Below are 17,375 nucleotides of genomic sequence, written 5' to 3' on the forward strand. Positions count from 1 at the left end.
CGAGCCGACACTATCATCAGTGACCCCTTACACCCTCACCAGGGATTGTTCTCCCCGCTGCCCTCTGGAAAGAGTCCAGCAGTTTCTGCAAAAGCTTGTTCCCCACCACCATCAGACCCTTGAACTGTTAAACTCAAAACTCTACTCTGCATCACACTCGCAACATAATATTGCACCTCCAACATGGCAGAACATTTTATAATCCTTCTAAATAAGATACAACTCAATGTTATACTGCATTCTGCACCATATTTATTTTGCACTGCACTGAACCTTCCATATTGATGTCCTATTGCACCATTATCTTTTTTTTTTTTTTTTAACAGCACTTTAAATCGTAATGTTCATTTCACTGTTGGAAGCTTTAAGCAATGTAATATAATTTTGCATACACTCGGTGTATACACAATGACAATAATGTTTGTCTAAGTCTAAGTCAATGGGCCATTATAAAGGAGAAGCAAGTCAAGAGACTAATTAAACTAATAGTAGTTAAAATACACACAACAAAGAATCCAAGAAGGATTAAACGTTTAGGTTAATAAGTTTCAAATGATAAAAGCTCCTGGTACTACAATGAAAACACAGTTCTAGATTTAGTTCAAAGGCACCACATGCCTAATGCTGGTTCTCACACCCTTTTTTGTTTTTAGAAAACAGAATGAGGAGCATTTTATACAGCCTCATCTGATCACACCAACACATTAACAGAACAATCATGCAACTGAGTATAATGCAGTGAAATGGTTCCTCACCTGAACTATCTCTAGCATTTCAGCCCGACTGATGTAACCGTTCCCATCCAAATCATACATGCTGAAGGCCCAGCGCAGCTTCTGCTCCAGCCCTCCACGTGACGTCACGCTCAACGCTATAATGAACTCCCGGAAGTCGATGGTGGCGTCGCCATTTGTGTCGAACGTGCGAAATACATGCTCTGCGAACTTGGAGGCGTCACCATAAGGGAAGAAGTTGGCATAGATCTTCTTGAACTCCTCCACTGTCAGGTGGCCGGTGGGACAGTCCTTCAGGAAACCACGGTACCACTCCTGCAGCTCGTGGTCTGTGAACTCTGTGTTCTCCCTCAGGTCATTCAGGACCTCAGGCCGCAGCTTACTGTTCTGTTTCCCCATGATGCAGCACTCTGAGGCGGACAGCAGAGCTGGCGTTTCAACCTTCTCTTCTTTCTATCGCTTCTCAACTCACACTGCTACTCCCTATGTTTGAGGCTGCTGCGCTTCCTCTGCTCCTGCAGTGGACAAACAAACCTCATTAACAGCCTTGTGTGAATTTCATAAATGATTCATTGGATCAATTATTGTTCTCAGTTTTCAACAGTGTTTCATTGGCAAACATTAGCTGCCAATTATTCTCAGTCGATTCAACCTAAGGGAGAAAATCTGGATTAATCAACACGTAAACAGAAGAGATATCAACAGAAATGTTATTGGGACGGTATCGGTGGATTTGTTTGTGGGTGTGTGTATTGTTGGAATAATTCATCATCCCTGCCCTGCATGAGAAAGGAGACGAGAATCCTGTGTGTGTGTGTGTGTGTGTGGGGGGGGGGGGGGGGGGGGGGGGGGGGGCATTATAATTCTTAATAAAACAACTTTATAAAATGTCAGACTGACACACACTGCTGTGGTCGAGAGAGAACCAGACGTTCCCACTCAATAACGATCCCCTCCATCCTGAGAAAATGGGTAATCTAATTTAATTTAAGCAGGTGGAATTTATTTACTGGATAAAAAAAACAGACACAAATGACAGCTAAAAAGCATCTGGCCACCTGGGCCTATTCACCTCTGGTCTCTATATTTTGTCTATATTCAGCTCCCATGGTTACGGTATACTGTGCAAAACCACTTTTATTTATTTATGCAAGGGTATCCATGATAAGAGGCATTAATGATAAAAATCCAGAATAAAATGTGATTTTGCTTGAAGAAGCCGACATTAGGAGGTAAGCAAACAGTAAGAAAACGAGAGAACAAACAGTGATGATATTTGTTTTATCCCAAAGCTGAGAGACCTTTAGACTGTAAACCTAAAGTAATTTACTTGCTAGAAAACAAACCTCTGCTTTTAAGCCTTTATCAGCCTGATTTCCTCAAAAGCTGCTTTTTTTAAAGCTCCACCCGTCTTACAAACTGCTCTGAACATCTTCTATTTCCCATGATCAAGAAGCTGCCCCCACCATGTTTTATGGTTCGGATGGTGTGTTGCTACGGTGATGTTTCCAACGCAGCTTTTGCATGTAGGCAAAATAACTATTTTGGACATCCTTCAATTGCAAAAGTTCTTAGATGGTTGACTGTAAACCACAAGCAGGACTTCCTCCATAATGTTTATATAGGTGGAGTGTGTGACAAATATCAGCCATATAACAGTCTTTTATCTGAGCTGTGAATTTCTGAAACTCCATCACAGTAGCCATACACTTCTCACTCTTACTCTCCCAGTGTAGGCGGACAACTAAGTTTTGATAGGCCTGTAGTTGAGCTCTACTCTATTTTTTGAACTGAACTGCACTGTCCGAAGCTTGGGGATTTTGTTGAATAACCTAAAGTTGCTTTAACGTCACCTTAAAGTTCTCTCTGCTGTGTTCCTTGGTCATAATGAGGCTTCTCGTTTCATCTCAAAACCTCTAAAGCATCACCAGAAACGTTCTTTAATTAGATAACATTAAACACATGTGGACTTTGTTTACAAATTTCTAGTAGTTACATGATGTTTTATTGCACGTTTGTTTTATGAGTGTCAGAGAAAAACATTGAATATGAAAACTATTTCACACTTAATTTTTTTGTAAAGAAAAATTTGGTATTGCTTCCCTTTTGCTTCACAATTACACCCTACAATGTGATGACAAGATAACATCCAGATTGACTACATAGAAAACCGTATTTCAATGCCCCTAATAGAATAAAATAAAACTTTCCTAGAAAAAAGTAATGATAAAACTGTGCTAATCCTTTACTTGTAACTGTTGAAGTGTGCAGGATGCAAAACAAGGGTGTGTAGGTGTAGAGAAGAGGGAAGAACCGAAAAAGTATGACACATAGAAGAAAGACTATTTCTGGCCGTACAGTATGAGTTGCTTTGTTAATACCAGAGGTTCGATTACATAATAGCCCTTCTGTATAACACCTCCACTCTTCGCTACTCTCTACTCCCTCTAAGGATTTTTTTTTTGTGTGGTGGTGGTGGGGGGGAGGGGGGTGAACACACCGCTCTTTGCTGCCAACAAGATGATTCTTTGTGAAGAGCAGATAAAGGCAATGTGAATCTGAACGCACACAGACACAGTCATTCACTTTAATTGTCTCGCAGGTTTCATTTCCTGCCGTTTTATGAATCTGAATAATGTGATGAAAGAAGCAGATGTGAGAAACCGCCAGTGATGGAAGATTTGAATGTTTCAAATGCTTTTGAATAAAAAGAAATGGATCAGCACAGTTTCAAAGCACAGCTGCCTTGATTATTGTTCTTTTTTGTAATTTTTAAGTAAAAATCCCTCCATACAGAACTTATTGGCTCATTTGTCAAAGCTACTATTGCACTGTTTACAGTTTTGTAATTACATTAGTTAAAGGCTGGTTAGAGTATAAAACAATATTCCTCTGGTTTCATGTCAGATTAATAACAATAGTTCTCATGCATGATGCAGAATATAGAGTAAGTCATTGTTGGTCTTTTCCAATCAGCTGCTGCTGCACACTGCCAGTGAGCTGCCTCAAGTTGTTTCTTACATTTTCTTGACATTTTGTTTCTTTCAGTTATTTTTTTTTTAACACTAACATTCAAAGTGTGTAACCTATAGAAGGAACACCCATTACTCTTTTTAAGGTAACCCTGTGACTATAAGTACTGCTTGCAAGCTATGACCTGTTTTAATACGATTTATTACTTATACACAGTATCATAAGTAACTGATAAGTGTGTTACATAGATCTTTCAAAAGGACACAGATAATATTTTGGGAGAAAAATACAGTTTTGCTTTATAATGCAGCCATATTTTGCATATCATGTGTGTATTGGGGTGCAGGTATAACAAAAGATGTCTACCATGTCAGGGTGGCTGTCATTATTTTTCTTGTCAACATTCTTTTTTTTCCAACCTCTCATATTTGAGGATTAGACAACTTGCATGCCCCCCAAGTGCTCAGATAATTAGTACCTCAAAAAGCCATTCAAAACCTAGTTTAGCAGATGATGTGGAATGTTAATGCTTTAGTATGTGTAGATGTGTAGAAGGATGATCCTAGGATTTCAAAGATCTGAGCAGAAGTAAAGTCAATCACTACTAAAGGCAAGGCTATGGCAGGTTTTTGAAATGTCAAAATTAATTTCAACAATAAAACATAAAGATAAAAAGCAGTTTCCACTAATAAAACTAAAACCTGCACAATTCTTATTACAGCCTGATTTATCGTTTTATTGATTATTTATTTATGAGGCTTGCATAAAGCCTTATGTGGCTGCTGTAGTAGACCGGCGGGCTTCCAGCATAGATTTTGCTTTAAATCTTCTGTGTTTCATCTGGAGTATCTGCAGCAGTGACAGCTACTTCCTGAACCCAAGCTCACACAGACTCCATCATCTGTATTCCTTTCTCTACATCCCAAATAGAAGCCATTCTTGTCAATTATATTAAATAAAACATTGGTGGCAGAGAGGCATCAGGGAGAAAGACAGAGAGAGAGAAAGATGGAATGAGAAAGGCTCTGCATCCTCTGTCAGTGATGATGATCAAGTCTGTTTTTGATGGAAAGACCAAAAGAGTTAGGCAGGAAGTCAGACATGTGAAGATGAAAACAGAATGTAAAACATTTTAAAAACAAGAGGGGGCTTTTCAAGTGCATGAACAGATCCTACACACCTCTATTGTGAATCGCTGCACTGCAGAACATGTGATGGATGATGGAGCCATGGGTGTGGTACCTGTGAGGGATACGACACCCGCACTTTTTTGTTTTCCTCACAGTCAATGTTAACTGACTAAACTATTGAAAAACACGCTTTATGTGAGACAGGTCTGTATTTGCAACAGTAGTGTCTGCAAAAGTGAATTAGGTTTTGTTTTTTCCACTTCGTCTCTGTCATGCTGAAAACTGCTTCCCATGCTCAAAGTTAAACAAGAGCTTGTAACTGTACAATGTTCATGTTTTTCATTCATATGAGACAATAACTGGCATATTTAGTGACCAAATATCTACATTTACCCTTATTTAGTTGATACTATAACATGAAAACTTAAACTGGGATTTTATGACACTCTAGCTTTGAGATACATTTCTCAGAAGGCCTACGTTTCTCAGCATAACACCGCCCAGTGCCTCACATTATTGGTTGATCCCAGTCATAGCTATTTGCTTCTCTGATCGGACACTCACAGACCGCAAGTCTTTCTTAAATCCTAACTGGTTTAAAGAAAATTTGATTGGGGTAGTGGCACCCCCAGAGAAAAAAATTATCTCAGAGGAAAAAAGTGTTGGAGAGAGATCAAAGAAAACTTTAAGTAAGTTTGCTAATGTGTAAATAATAAAGGAGTTTTCTGGCAAAAATGATTCAATGTAATTTTTTTATATCAGGTTTAAAAAACAACCAAAGAGAGAGAGAGAGTTCTAAATGCCTCCGAGGTAAGATAAGAAACAAGCCAGTCTGAATTATCTTTCATTGTTTTAGTGTTACTGACAAAATAACTTTATTATTACTTCTATTATATGTGCTAGTCAATTATTCAGTGACTGCAGATATATGATAATAATCTAAAATGCAGTTGACTGTGCCAATCTTGGACAGACCACATCCCCCACACTTTTGAAAAGCTTTGGTCAGCTCCCTGGTGCTTGATATAATTGAGACAAACTTTTCTATTTGACTAAAATAGAAGATGAGACTTTTAATAGTTGATTCTCTATGTCCTGAGATTGCCAAAAAACAAAACAAAGGAACTCGAAAAAACATTAAAATATTTTGTAAAATACAGCAAATACCGATACCAACAGATGTGTAACAAAAAAGTCAGAAATGGTTTTACTTAATGCAATAGCTTTTAAAGAATTTCATTAATCATTTCTGTCCTCATTTCCCATTTCGTATTGCTTTTATATTCAGCATTACTCATTGCTTGTCCTCTGCTCATCTGAGTTCTGATCACAGAGGTAACAGGTCAAGGAGGAACCAGAGGTTTTTACCCCAAACCCATCCATCCATCTATCCACACTAATGTCACGGTTAACCCAAGCGGGGGTCGCAAGGTAGCCTGATAAACCAGACTAAATGTGAGATTAAATGTGTAATTTAGTCTGGCCCCCATGAATGAGACATCGGAAGATTGTTTATGAGAAAAACCCGTTGTCTTTCAAACCATGTCTGTGCCTATTGGCCAACGCTCTGACCAATGAGCGCAACTGACTGTGATGTAGTAAGCATGACAGAAAGCTGGTGGGGGAGCGTAAACAAACAGCATGTGAAACGGCTTTCGGTAAAACGGCGAATACGTCCTTCTTAGAAATGAATGAACATAGAGCCTCTTCCTGCTCACATCTCAATGAAAACTCAGAGTCTAATCCTTCCAAAACTGATTCCAAAGCTGAGTCAAACGAGAACTGGTCAATAGTTGTTGCAATCTTCCGGCCTCAAAACCCCGCCCACTTTGTACCCAGATATTCAAAACACATCTCTGCATTGTGATTGGCCCGCCAGTTCTAGGGCCTGGGGCATTGTTCGAGGCTAGACGACTCGCAGGCAAAAATGATTTTGGCCGCTGGCGGGTGGGGCTAGTTTACTAGGCTAGTGAATGGGTTTCTACCCCAAACCCATTCATCAGCTGTTTCTGGGGATCCCAATACTTTCCAAGGAATATAAAGAGTATAAAGTCCTTCCAGTTGAGTCTTAATCAGCCACAGGGTTTCCTAATCATAGGATATCTCTGGAAAATCTCCAAAAGTAGGCATCCTGACCAGGTGCCTGAATTGTCTCAAGTGGCTTCTTTTGATTAGAAGGCAGCAGCTCACTCACTCAGTCTTTGAAGCCACAAGTAGGAGGAAGCTAATTTCTGCCTCCTATCATATCTGGAATTGTGGTCTTTTAATTATGAGGCATGTCTCATGAAAATAGCTGAGGGTCAGAAAGTAGATAGAGAGGTAGAATAAGAGACTCACTTAATGCTCGACTCATTTCTGTTTACTCCAATAGACAAAGGCAGTCATATTTCTCCAGACAGAGCTGAAGTTTAAATATCCATCTCCTCCATCCTACCGTAACTCATTACTAAGCCAATAAACTCTTCTCCCCAAAGCAGAAACAGATGTCTGATCTTGAGGAAGTACAGAGCTCCAATAAATAGATTTGGAAAGAATACTAATGTTAGGTAAATGCTGCAATATTGCAGCTAAGAATTGAATAATGCCTAATTTTGATCCATCACAAATGGCATTTACACATAGTGCATTAGAAAAGGAAATGGTTAAGCTTTAAGGATTAACTCTCAGCAAGAAGCAAGGAAAAAAGTATGATTTAAATGGTCTGCGTTCAAAGAATCAGAAAATGGAGCAGAAATCCAGCCTAAAAGCACTGCCTCACACCCTTTATTACAAATACCACCTCAGTAAATGTCTGAAATGCAGCAAGTATTGACATTTAAAATTTTACAAAGTGAATACATCAGAACTTTTAATTTCTTGTGTGATTCAGAAAAAGAAATGAGGGGCTTATTCACTAGCACTAAGTGACACTTGCATACAAGTGGAAACTGCCATCTTCCAAGTTTGTAATGACAAAATTGAAAACCCTAGAATCGAAATTCCCAGCTTGAGGAGGGGTCACTCATTGATGATTATTAATATGTATTAAAATGTATTAGCTCCAAAAGACTCTGGCAAAACTTTAAAGTGCAGAACTAGATTAGAATATCTGGTTAGGTGAAAACTTCAGCAACACCTGAAGTACAGAGAACCAACTTTATTGACAGATCTTTTTGTTTTGGCTTGTGGTCTTCATCAGGATCATAAGGATTTAAAGCCAACAGTAAACAAGGCTTGTCATTTAGTAAATCTAGCCTGCTATATATATATATATGTAAATATTGTTATATTGGCTTTGATACAATTTGCAGATTCTAGTTCTAACTTCCTAGGTAAATTAACTATTGCATAAAATCATCTAAAACAGTAGCATTACAGTTTGACCAACTCAAGTAATACAACTAAACAATTATAACTAAAGCATCTAATTAATACATGGATTTATTGTAAAAACCACAAATAAAAATACAGGCTAATCACATCAGGTTACATTATGCAAGAACATCATCACTACGCATTTTGAAGGTTTGATGTGTTTAAATCTCAGACATTTAGTTTAAAGGAGCTAGCTGGAGCCCTCACAAAAATGATGTAATAGGCTTCCACAAAACATGCTTAAATTTGAAGGCAGCCAGGCTTTTGCTCAGTTTTTCCCAATGACGTTTCAACACCTACCAAAAAGTGTTTTTTGTTGTGGTAAAGGATGGTTTACACTGCAAGATCTTAAAATTATTTGTTGATTTTCAATACATAAGCTTGAAAATAAAAAAAAAAGAACAGAACAACTATGGTCATAGAATGTGGTTTCTCGAGCCACGTTTTAAGCTTCTCACACAACACACAGGAGCCGAATTTGAAGCTGTTATATGGTGTTGTGCCTTTAAATGTCTTGACCTTGTCTTGGTAATCCTTGGTGACCGGATTGGGTTGAGGTTTGTGGACCCAAATGCAGAGGCAGAGGTGAGTTTTTTGTATATTTAATGTGAGGTAAACAAACAAGTGAGGCAGGAATCCAAAAATCAAAAAACTCCAACAAGAAAAAAGTTAAACAAACCAGAAACCATGGGGACATCAGGGGAAAACAATCATGACGAGGTAAGACACTGTAAGGCGGTGTAGGTCGAAGTTTGACGAGGAACCAGCACTGAGGAACTGCACAAAGAGTCTATTTATGGGAGACTGAACAAAGAGAGGACTAACGAGCAGATTGGGAGCAGGTGTGAACAGAGCAGACTGGAAAGGAGCTACGGAAAAAGGAGAACACAAGAGGGCAGCAGAGGGCAACAAATAAAATCCTGAAAACTGAAAAATGACCAGAGAACACAACAAAATAAGAATTAAAACACTAAAACTAGAAAACATGGAGCAAAGTTAAACTGAATACTCAAAAGAAAACAAAACAGAACCCAGACTGTTACACTTGGTCTCTGTTGGTTTGGTCTTGACTACAACAATAGAAATCAGCATCATTATCTAAAATATTTTTTTTTTAACTGAAAACAGTTATCCAGCTGTCCTAAAAATAGCCTCCAAGTGTACAACTTTATAAGTAATGAAAAGTACCGGGCTGTAATGAATCCCAGAGCTCTTGAGAGGCTGTGAGGTGACAATGGTCAGGTTGTACATGCAAGAAATCTTTTGAACATCGAAAAGCTTAAAGGTATGGAGGAAAGCTTTTCTGGAGAAGTAGGTAACAAATGACAAAGTATTATTTTTAAACCAAAACCCTCCTACCTGCTCTTTCACTCCTCAAAGAAAATGCCAATTAAATCCGCAAGCGCAAGCCTCGTTGACCTTGTGCGAACCTCTGTATATGGTCGGTATGCATCACTCAATTTTTTTAAAAGTAAATGATAAGAACAGGGGAGGTACAGTGTATAGATGACACCAAAGCTTACTGGAAATCTAATCATTAGAAGGCAGTTAACAATAACAGCCAAACAATGGCGTTAGGCAAACACATCACAAAGAAGGGCATATGAGACAACCAACTAGTTTGAAAAGTAAACTAGATTGTCCACTATACCTTTTAAGATGTGTAGTGAGGCTAATATTTCTCAAATAAATTTGTTGTTGTTTTTAACTTGAAGTTTGAAATTTGTTGCTGAGCTGCAGTCAATAAATTTTCTTTTGCTGAGATTATTATGATAAAACTGCCATCAATTTGTGTTTATTACTATTTTTTCCGCATCAATGTTTGTAGCCCAAAGTGCTTTTTCAGTGTTTACTGTCATCCTTCCTAGGTTGATTCCTAAGTTGAGGTTCATGGACATTTTCTTTACTGCCTTTCTCTGTCATGATCTGCTGCTCTGGGTTTTTGGTTCTGTTCAAGTTTTCTCTTTGGGTTTTCAGTTCGGCTTTGATTTATTTTATTCTGTGTTTGCTTTTAAGATTTATATAACTTTTGAATTACTTCTTAATTTAACTATTCATTTTTTATGTATTTTTTCTGTTATCTCCTATTCAGCATATTTTAGTCTTTGCTGTAGTTTTATTTTGCTGTTCATTGTTCACAGTTAACTATAACTATTAAGTTATTTCCTAGTTATATTTAAGCATTGTTGTATCCCGTATTTACTCTCTGTTGCCCCCTAGTGCCCCTCTCCTTTCCTATTAGCTCCCTTCTGGCTATTTCTGTCCACACCTGCTCCCAATTAGCTGATTACTCCATTTTTTATATTGTTTGTCATATATATTGTTCCTGTGCAGTTACTTATTGCTGAAATCTCTTCATCTCCTCTTGAAGTATTGTGTTTCTCTTTGTTCTGGTTCCTGTGTTTATTGATCTGTTACTTCTGAATTTATGCTTCTGTTGCCACCACCTACGTAAATCTGCAAGAAACCATCTCTGCCTCCGTCTGTGTTTTTGAGTCCTCCACGCATACCCACTTGACTTGACATTCTCTTTTTGCCCTAATTAGGCAAAAATCTGCATGCTTTATAAGACTCTTCTTTTTAGCTAACTAATCACACATTGCAGTTAACTGTCTGCATTTATTTAGCAAATAATTCAACCCAAAAAGCTGATTTGCAATGAAACATTGTTTTTTTTCCCACGTCAAATTGATTTAACACAGTCCTATTTGTGACTGGTTTGTGATATCTTGATGAACTTTGCAATAAGTAAAGTGAATACGACAAGTGCTTCTTAATTGGGAACTTAATGTAATTTCTGTTGATTTGGTGTTATCTAGGTTGCAGTATAAACAACACCCAGAATGCAGGCTTAACTGTATGACTTCCTCTTGAACATGCAACAGGATGAGGAAGCTGCAGAGAGTGGACTTTTTCAGGACAGCTCAGTGTGCAGGCTGAGCAGAAACAGACATAAATATGGGCGTTGCTGTTTATCCCCTCAAACGCAAAAAGCCCAATGAAACCCAGCAGGGTCCAAGCTGGAAAAGTGTTTTACAGACACTAGGCTCGGAAATCAAACATTAACTTCCCAGAGGACGTACTCATTGAAAAAGGGTGTGCTGTTGCAAAAATAATGCTAGGCAAACAACTTAATAGATTATTCCAAGTCCTGGCTGGCTTTTTAAACCTTCTGCAGGGATGGTTATTTCCTTCTGCTTATAAATTGAGAGATATCATTTTGTTTTATTTATATAGTAAAATGCATCCATATCCCCAAAAAAACGAGATATATAGACATAGACATTGTCCTCAAGTCATCTATTTGCTGATGAAATCATGAACTCCCTGTCATGGAAAACTGGACATTCAGAGTATGTGACCTGAGCTTGATACACAGCAGCCCCACGAGATTGCCTTTCTACGTTCTATGTTTGCAATTCTCCTCAATTACACAGCAACAGTCTCCCTCCCTGTCCCCAACCCCCACAGCCATCTCTGGTCTGCATGGTCCACTATTTCCATTGCTTTGCTCTGCCTAATGAGACTGTTTCACACAAGCTCTAGAACAGCATGACCCCCTCCAACCCCAACACCACAAGGCTGTTGGAGGCTTCCTGTAAACCACTGGCATTTTTTTATTGCTGTTTTTCATTTTTATGCTTACCTTATTTCCTGTTTTAGGCTGTGTCATGGTTCGCTATGTACCACACGCACAACAAAAATCTAACTAATAGAGAGACAAACAGAGATTTTAATGGTATAAATGGTCCAGTCTGAGTTACTCTGTAAATAAATAATGCCTGCAGAGTGTTTGGGAAATGGAAAAAAAAAAAAAGGGATTTTTAATGTTCTGAATAATCTGTTCTGAATTGTGTTTGTTTCATAATGCTTTAAATGTTTTTTAGTGGGTATAAAGTCTGGGTTGTAAGTACAATAGACCACTTGGACTATCTTTCTGCAACATGCAGAGTGTGATTTTTGGATTGTTTTGCTAACACAAGCAGGGCCTATTAAGGTAATCTGGTTTAAGTTTTTATACCACTTTGACATGTTGTCCCTTTTTGTATTTGAAAGTAACTTGCAAATGCATTCCTCTCCTTTTTCCCCCTTCCAATCCTAGATAAAATTTGGTAAAACTAATTGACCTCAGAGGTCGTTTAATTGGCTAATAGTCCACCTATGATTATGTCTCAGTGACATTGTCATAGAGGAATTTAACAAGGCTCATGTAAAGGCAGTACAGAAATCAGCAGCTCAGGTAGGAAACTTGCAGTAACACTCCAAAATTCCAGTCTCTATGAAAGAGTAATAATAAGCTATTTAGGGATGACGCCAAAGGAAGTTCTGTTTGCAGTTTACTGCGAGCCGTTTGGGACACAGCAAAGACAAGAAATAGGATGCTCTGGTCTAGTAATAAAATTGTTTTTATATAAACTTTAGCCTCTATGCAAAGGGCAATGTGTGGCAAAAAACTAACCACAGATCATCCTGAACATCTGAGCTACAATGTTAAACAGGATGGTGGCGATATCAAGCAGTGGGAAAAGTATTCCTAATCAAAGACACAGAAGGATATTAACTTTTATTTAAAGACAGATGGCACTAAATATAAGGCAAAATAAAAATCTGTTAGAGGTTGGGAGAATTGAGACATCATTGCCACAAATGAAATGAGACGGTGAAAGCAGCATCTTGTGTCCAAAAAAAACGGATGATGGGAATTTAAAGATGAATGGAGTTGAATAAAAGGCATTTCTGGAGAAAAAGGGGCTATGCCTGAAAGAAACTTTCGACCAAGTTAAAGGTTAATCTTTTATCAGGACAACAACTCCTAACATTCAGCTATTGCGGCAACAATTAAGGTTTAGATCGGTGCTGTTGTTAGAATGGTCTAGTCAAAGTCCAGATCTATATTAAAATAAAATTATGAGGCAGCACTTAAACACTGGGAGTCCCTATTCAATCTGAATTGGTCCGAGGTATTTGCACTGACATACAGACAGATATCTCTGTCTATACGTGTCCAAAATAGGTAGAGACAAAACCAAGTGGACTTTCTACTGTTATTACAATTGTGCTTACAGTTCCTATAACAAAAACATGACAAAGGAGGGCAAAATACAAACAGATAACTACATTTTTTCTATTTTTAGAAACAAATTAAACACTATTATGTTCCTTTTACCTCCGCAGTTCTTAACTAGTGTGTTTAGGTTATTACATAAAACCCTATAAAGCACACCAAAAATTTTGTTTAAATTAAACAAAATTTAAAAAAGAGAAATATAAAGTGTATGAAAGCCTTAGCATTTCACTGTATACTTTACAGCATCAACGAACATTGATGTGAAAGTCACCAATGTTTTAGATCGACAAATATGAATGCACAGTCATATATTAGGGCTGAGCAGAATATAGATTTTAAAACTATTTTTTTGTTGTTGTTTTTTTTTTAAAATAAGAATAAGCTTGGAGATTACCTTTTTCTCATTTCAATAACACTTGCAGGTATCCAAGAAGGTTAGTTTTAAGCTGTTTATTTCTCCCTTTTTTGTTTAAAAATGTGTTTTTGTCACATTTAAGACAAAGCTTTGATTCAGAAGTACCTCTTTAAAATTGCTTTTGAAAGAAAACAAAACATGATGTTTGTCAGATATCGACATTCAGTTTAAAAAAAAATTGAGATATTATCTTAGGATCTGGACTTGATTGGCATAAGAGGGTTGATAATCTCAATCCAACTTAGATCGACAAGAGCAGAAATAAATAATGTTACATGTTTGTATCTTTGGGCTTAAAAATGGCTGATCATTTAAAGACTACATGTGTAAAAGCCCATTATGAAAAAAATACTAAATCCAGCATAAACCTCTCATTAATTTTGAATAAAAATTGCCTAAAAGAAGCTGTGAAATCAAAGCATTATTGGTAATTTATCTCCTAAATCACTTTACACTGGGAAAATAACCTGTTGGATCTCTTGCTCTGTCTTTTTAGGATGACAGTATCATTTTTCACCCTATTTCAATCTTTGAATCTCAGTACTTATTAGTGAATGATGAACAATAAAACAAAAGTTAATTGCATCCAAAATATTTCAATTACATGAAACAAATAATTTGTAAAAATCTAATCTCCACTTTGATTTATGATTCAGAACCATCTTAAGAAAATAGCTGACCAAACAAAGTGTTTTTTTTAGAAAATGTCCCCAAAATAAATTAAAATAATCACTGACTATCTTTTATTGATTATTTCATGGATGAGAAAAAGTGTTTCTTTAAATATTTCTGCGACGAGTTTCAGCTCTGCAGCAGGTGGAAAAGGATTAAGAACATATGGAAGAAAATTAGAAAACTGAGCTGCTGGAAAATTTCCGCTTTCAGCTTCGCTTCTCTTAACTCGTGTCAGTGAAAATCAGGCAGCGAAACAGAATGAAATCCCCTGACACACACCAGTAGCCAAGGCAACAGAATAGTAAATTTCAGATACAGTACATTAGGACTAAACAAGAAGCAAATTTTTTTTGCAGGTAAGGTTTGAAAAAGCTTTACTTGTAGTGCTGCTAAATTGAAAAAAAAAAATACTAATTCGAATTGTACTTTCTAACTTTATGGTAAACTAACCTTTTAAACAATAGTTAATGGAAACTAAATATGTCTTTTTTGAGTGGTAAAATACATATATTGTTTATTTTATATAACAGAATTAAACTTAATGGTTTATAAAAATGTTTTTCTGTTTTTTTAAAGTGAACACTTTAAAAAAAGATATTATCTAAAAAATAAAATAAAAAAATCTTATGGATTTTGTGCTGTTGATTTAAGAACATAATGTCATAGAATGTTTGTCTTATAAATATCTATCTATCTATATATATATATATATATATATATATATATATATATATATATATATATATATATATATATATATATATATATATATATATATATATATATATATATATATATATATACGTACATATTAGTGTTGCACCAATGCCATTTTTTTTGGCCCCAATACTGATACCGATACCATACCAATACCATCTGTTTGAAATTGATGTGTGTGAAATTTATGTGTGTGTGTATATATGAAGAACTGCATACTACTTGGATGTAAAATAATTGCCATCATGGCTTTGTCAAGCTACTGCCCACCTTTTTGAAGCAGAAAAAAGACTAATAGAAAGTGAATCCAGTACAACTTTTTATTGCCTTCCTGGAATGGGTGACCACCATTTTTGTGCGGGGTCCTGCCCGATTCTGGTATCGATGCAAGACTATATATATATAAATATATAAATATATAGACATATGTAGATAAACTCAAAGTAAAAAGTGCATCTCTCTTCAAGTGGAACGGTTTTGCATATAGAAAATATTGAAATATTACCATTACGGTATATCTTGCATTAAGTTTACAAAAACAAAAATGTTACACTTTTAGTGTTCATTAAATTGAAAAAAAGCCATATTGGGGGCAAAACCCATAAAAAAGACAATCCTCCCCCTTTCTACTACCATGGGATTTAAAAACAAAAGTAACAGCCAGGTTCTGCTAATTAGATGCACTGATTAACTGGTCATCAGCAAGCATGACCGACACTATTACAGAAGCTTCATTGGTTTGGAGCATCCAGGTGTGTGACACCACAATGCCATTGTGGAACGGAATCAGCAATAGCCTTAAAGAAGGAGCTGTTGCTGCTTATCAATCTAGGAATGGTTAGAGAAATGGTTTTCAAAAATTTGTCCCCCTTTGATTCATAAGAAAGTCTTAAAAAATCAGTTTTCACCCCTTAAATCTAATTAAATTATCAACTTTAGTGATGATATTTTTTTATTGACTTACAAAATTCCATGCAATAGAACTGTTCCCTAAAAAGACTATATTCTTAAAAACAAAAAAAATTGAAAACACAACATAGTTTTGATAGACATTTCTCTGGATACATAACAAGGTTTTGGGAAAAATATTAACAAAGATATGTTTTGCGATAAATTTCAACGCTGTGTATTTCTAGGAAAACTTTAGAAACTGTAAGCACGGTGGTGGACAGGTCATGATGTGGGCTTCTATTGCAACCCAACCAAATGACCCCTTTCAATGAACAAGTTAACTACCCCATATACAAAAGTTATTTTAGATTGAGATAATGAAAACTAATTGGCTTTTTAATAATTTAAATTGGTTTATTTTGACAAACTGTGATATGGAAAGTCTGACCAGGCAGAAATTAACCTTTTTCGACCATCTTCAAAACCCTTTTTGCAGGTCTAATCAAAAAACATTTTTTTTTTTCAAGTTTTGAGGTGTATAACGTTTCCATAAAATCAGTCTCAGAATATGTCCTAAAGTGGTAATGACATATTTCCATAATGTGTGAATCAACTTTTCAGAGTAGGTGAGATGTGTAATAATCCAGAATGGGTGTTGTCCGCCTCAAACACCCTCCTCTCCTCCGTTAGGTCTCGCTTTGCGTCTGCTGTAACAGACCACAGACTGGACTTTATTTCTGAAAAAATACAAAAAGGAAAACCTACCTCTGAAAAGGTTTAACTTCAACTTTCTCAGTTGCTGAACAGGGTCCACTTCATCCAGCTCCACTTTCCCACTTTATAACGTCCCTAACTTGCGCGTCAACGTAAAAAAAAAAAGACAATTGCTAATAAATCGATGCTTCCGTGTTTCTGAGCCGGTTTAAGTGAAAGCAGCGAACAAAAACATGCGTTTAAACGTACTTTAACGTCTGTGCTTTGGCTCGGTCCCCGTCTCATGAAGCGTTTTTATCATTTAGTAGAGGATGTGGCACACACAGAGCTCGGTTTCCATCCGACTCCACCAAATCTCCGCAAAAGGGGCGAGGGTTTATTTATTTATTTATTTATTTTTGTTTTAATGGCGGGAAAAACTCTGCGGTTAAAGTGGTGTTTATATGTCAAAACACAAAAAAAGTGTGGCACAACACGAAAATGGTTAAAACACACGTTATAACGCGACTGCTTTGAGTTAGATTTAGAGTTTGCTGATGTTGCCCCCCCACACTCTGAATGGATCCACCCAAACTCGCTGCTTCCACAGCACCAGAAACGCGCACTGTGGAAAAATATCTCACAGAACTATTATTAGTGCAATATCTTAAATAAACTGTACTCCTTTCAAGGCAAAATCATGCCAGTTGCTGGAAAATCGCAAT

The 17,375-nt window shown here is 36.7% G+C and overlaps 1 protein-coding gene across 1 annotated transcript in view; it reads right to left on the reverse strand.

Moving 5' to 3' along the window:
* The window catches only part of hpcal1 (hippocalcin-like 1), a 21,743-nt gene extending 4,720 nt beyond the window's left edge, over positions 1–17,023 (reverse strand). The window contains exons 1-2 of the mRNA XM_038278692.1: positions 16,723–17,023; positions 756–1,249 (exon numbers count right to left, since the gene is read on the reverse strand). Coding sequence (XP_038134620.1) covers positions 756–1,133 — 378 coding nt within the window. The 5' untranslated portion in view covers positions 1,134–1,249; positions 16,723–17,023. The remainder of the gene's footprint in view (positions 1–755; positions 1,250–16,722) is intronic.
* Positions 17,024–17,375: the final 352 nt, after the last annotated feature.

Source organism: Cyprinodon tularosa, unplaced genomic scaffold (assembly GCF_016077235.1).
Source record: "Cyprinodon tularosa strain WSP-4 unplaced genomic scaffold, ASM1607723v1 ctg143, whole genome shotgun sequence".
In the NCBI taxonomy this organism is placed as follows: domain Eukaryota; kingdom Metazoa; phylum Chordata; class Actinopteri; order Cyprinodontiformes; family Cyprinodontidae; genus Cyprinodon; species Cyprinodon tularosa.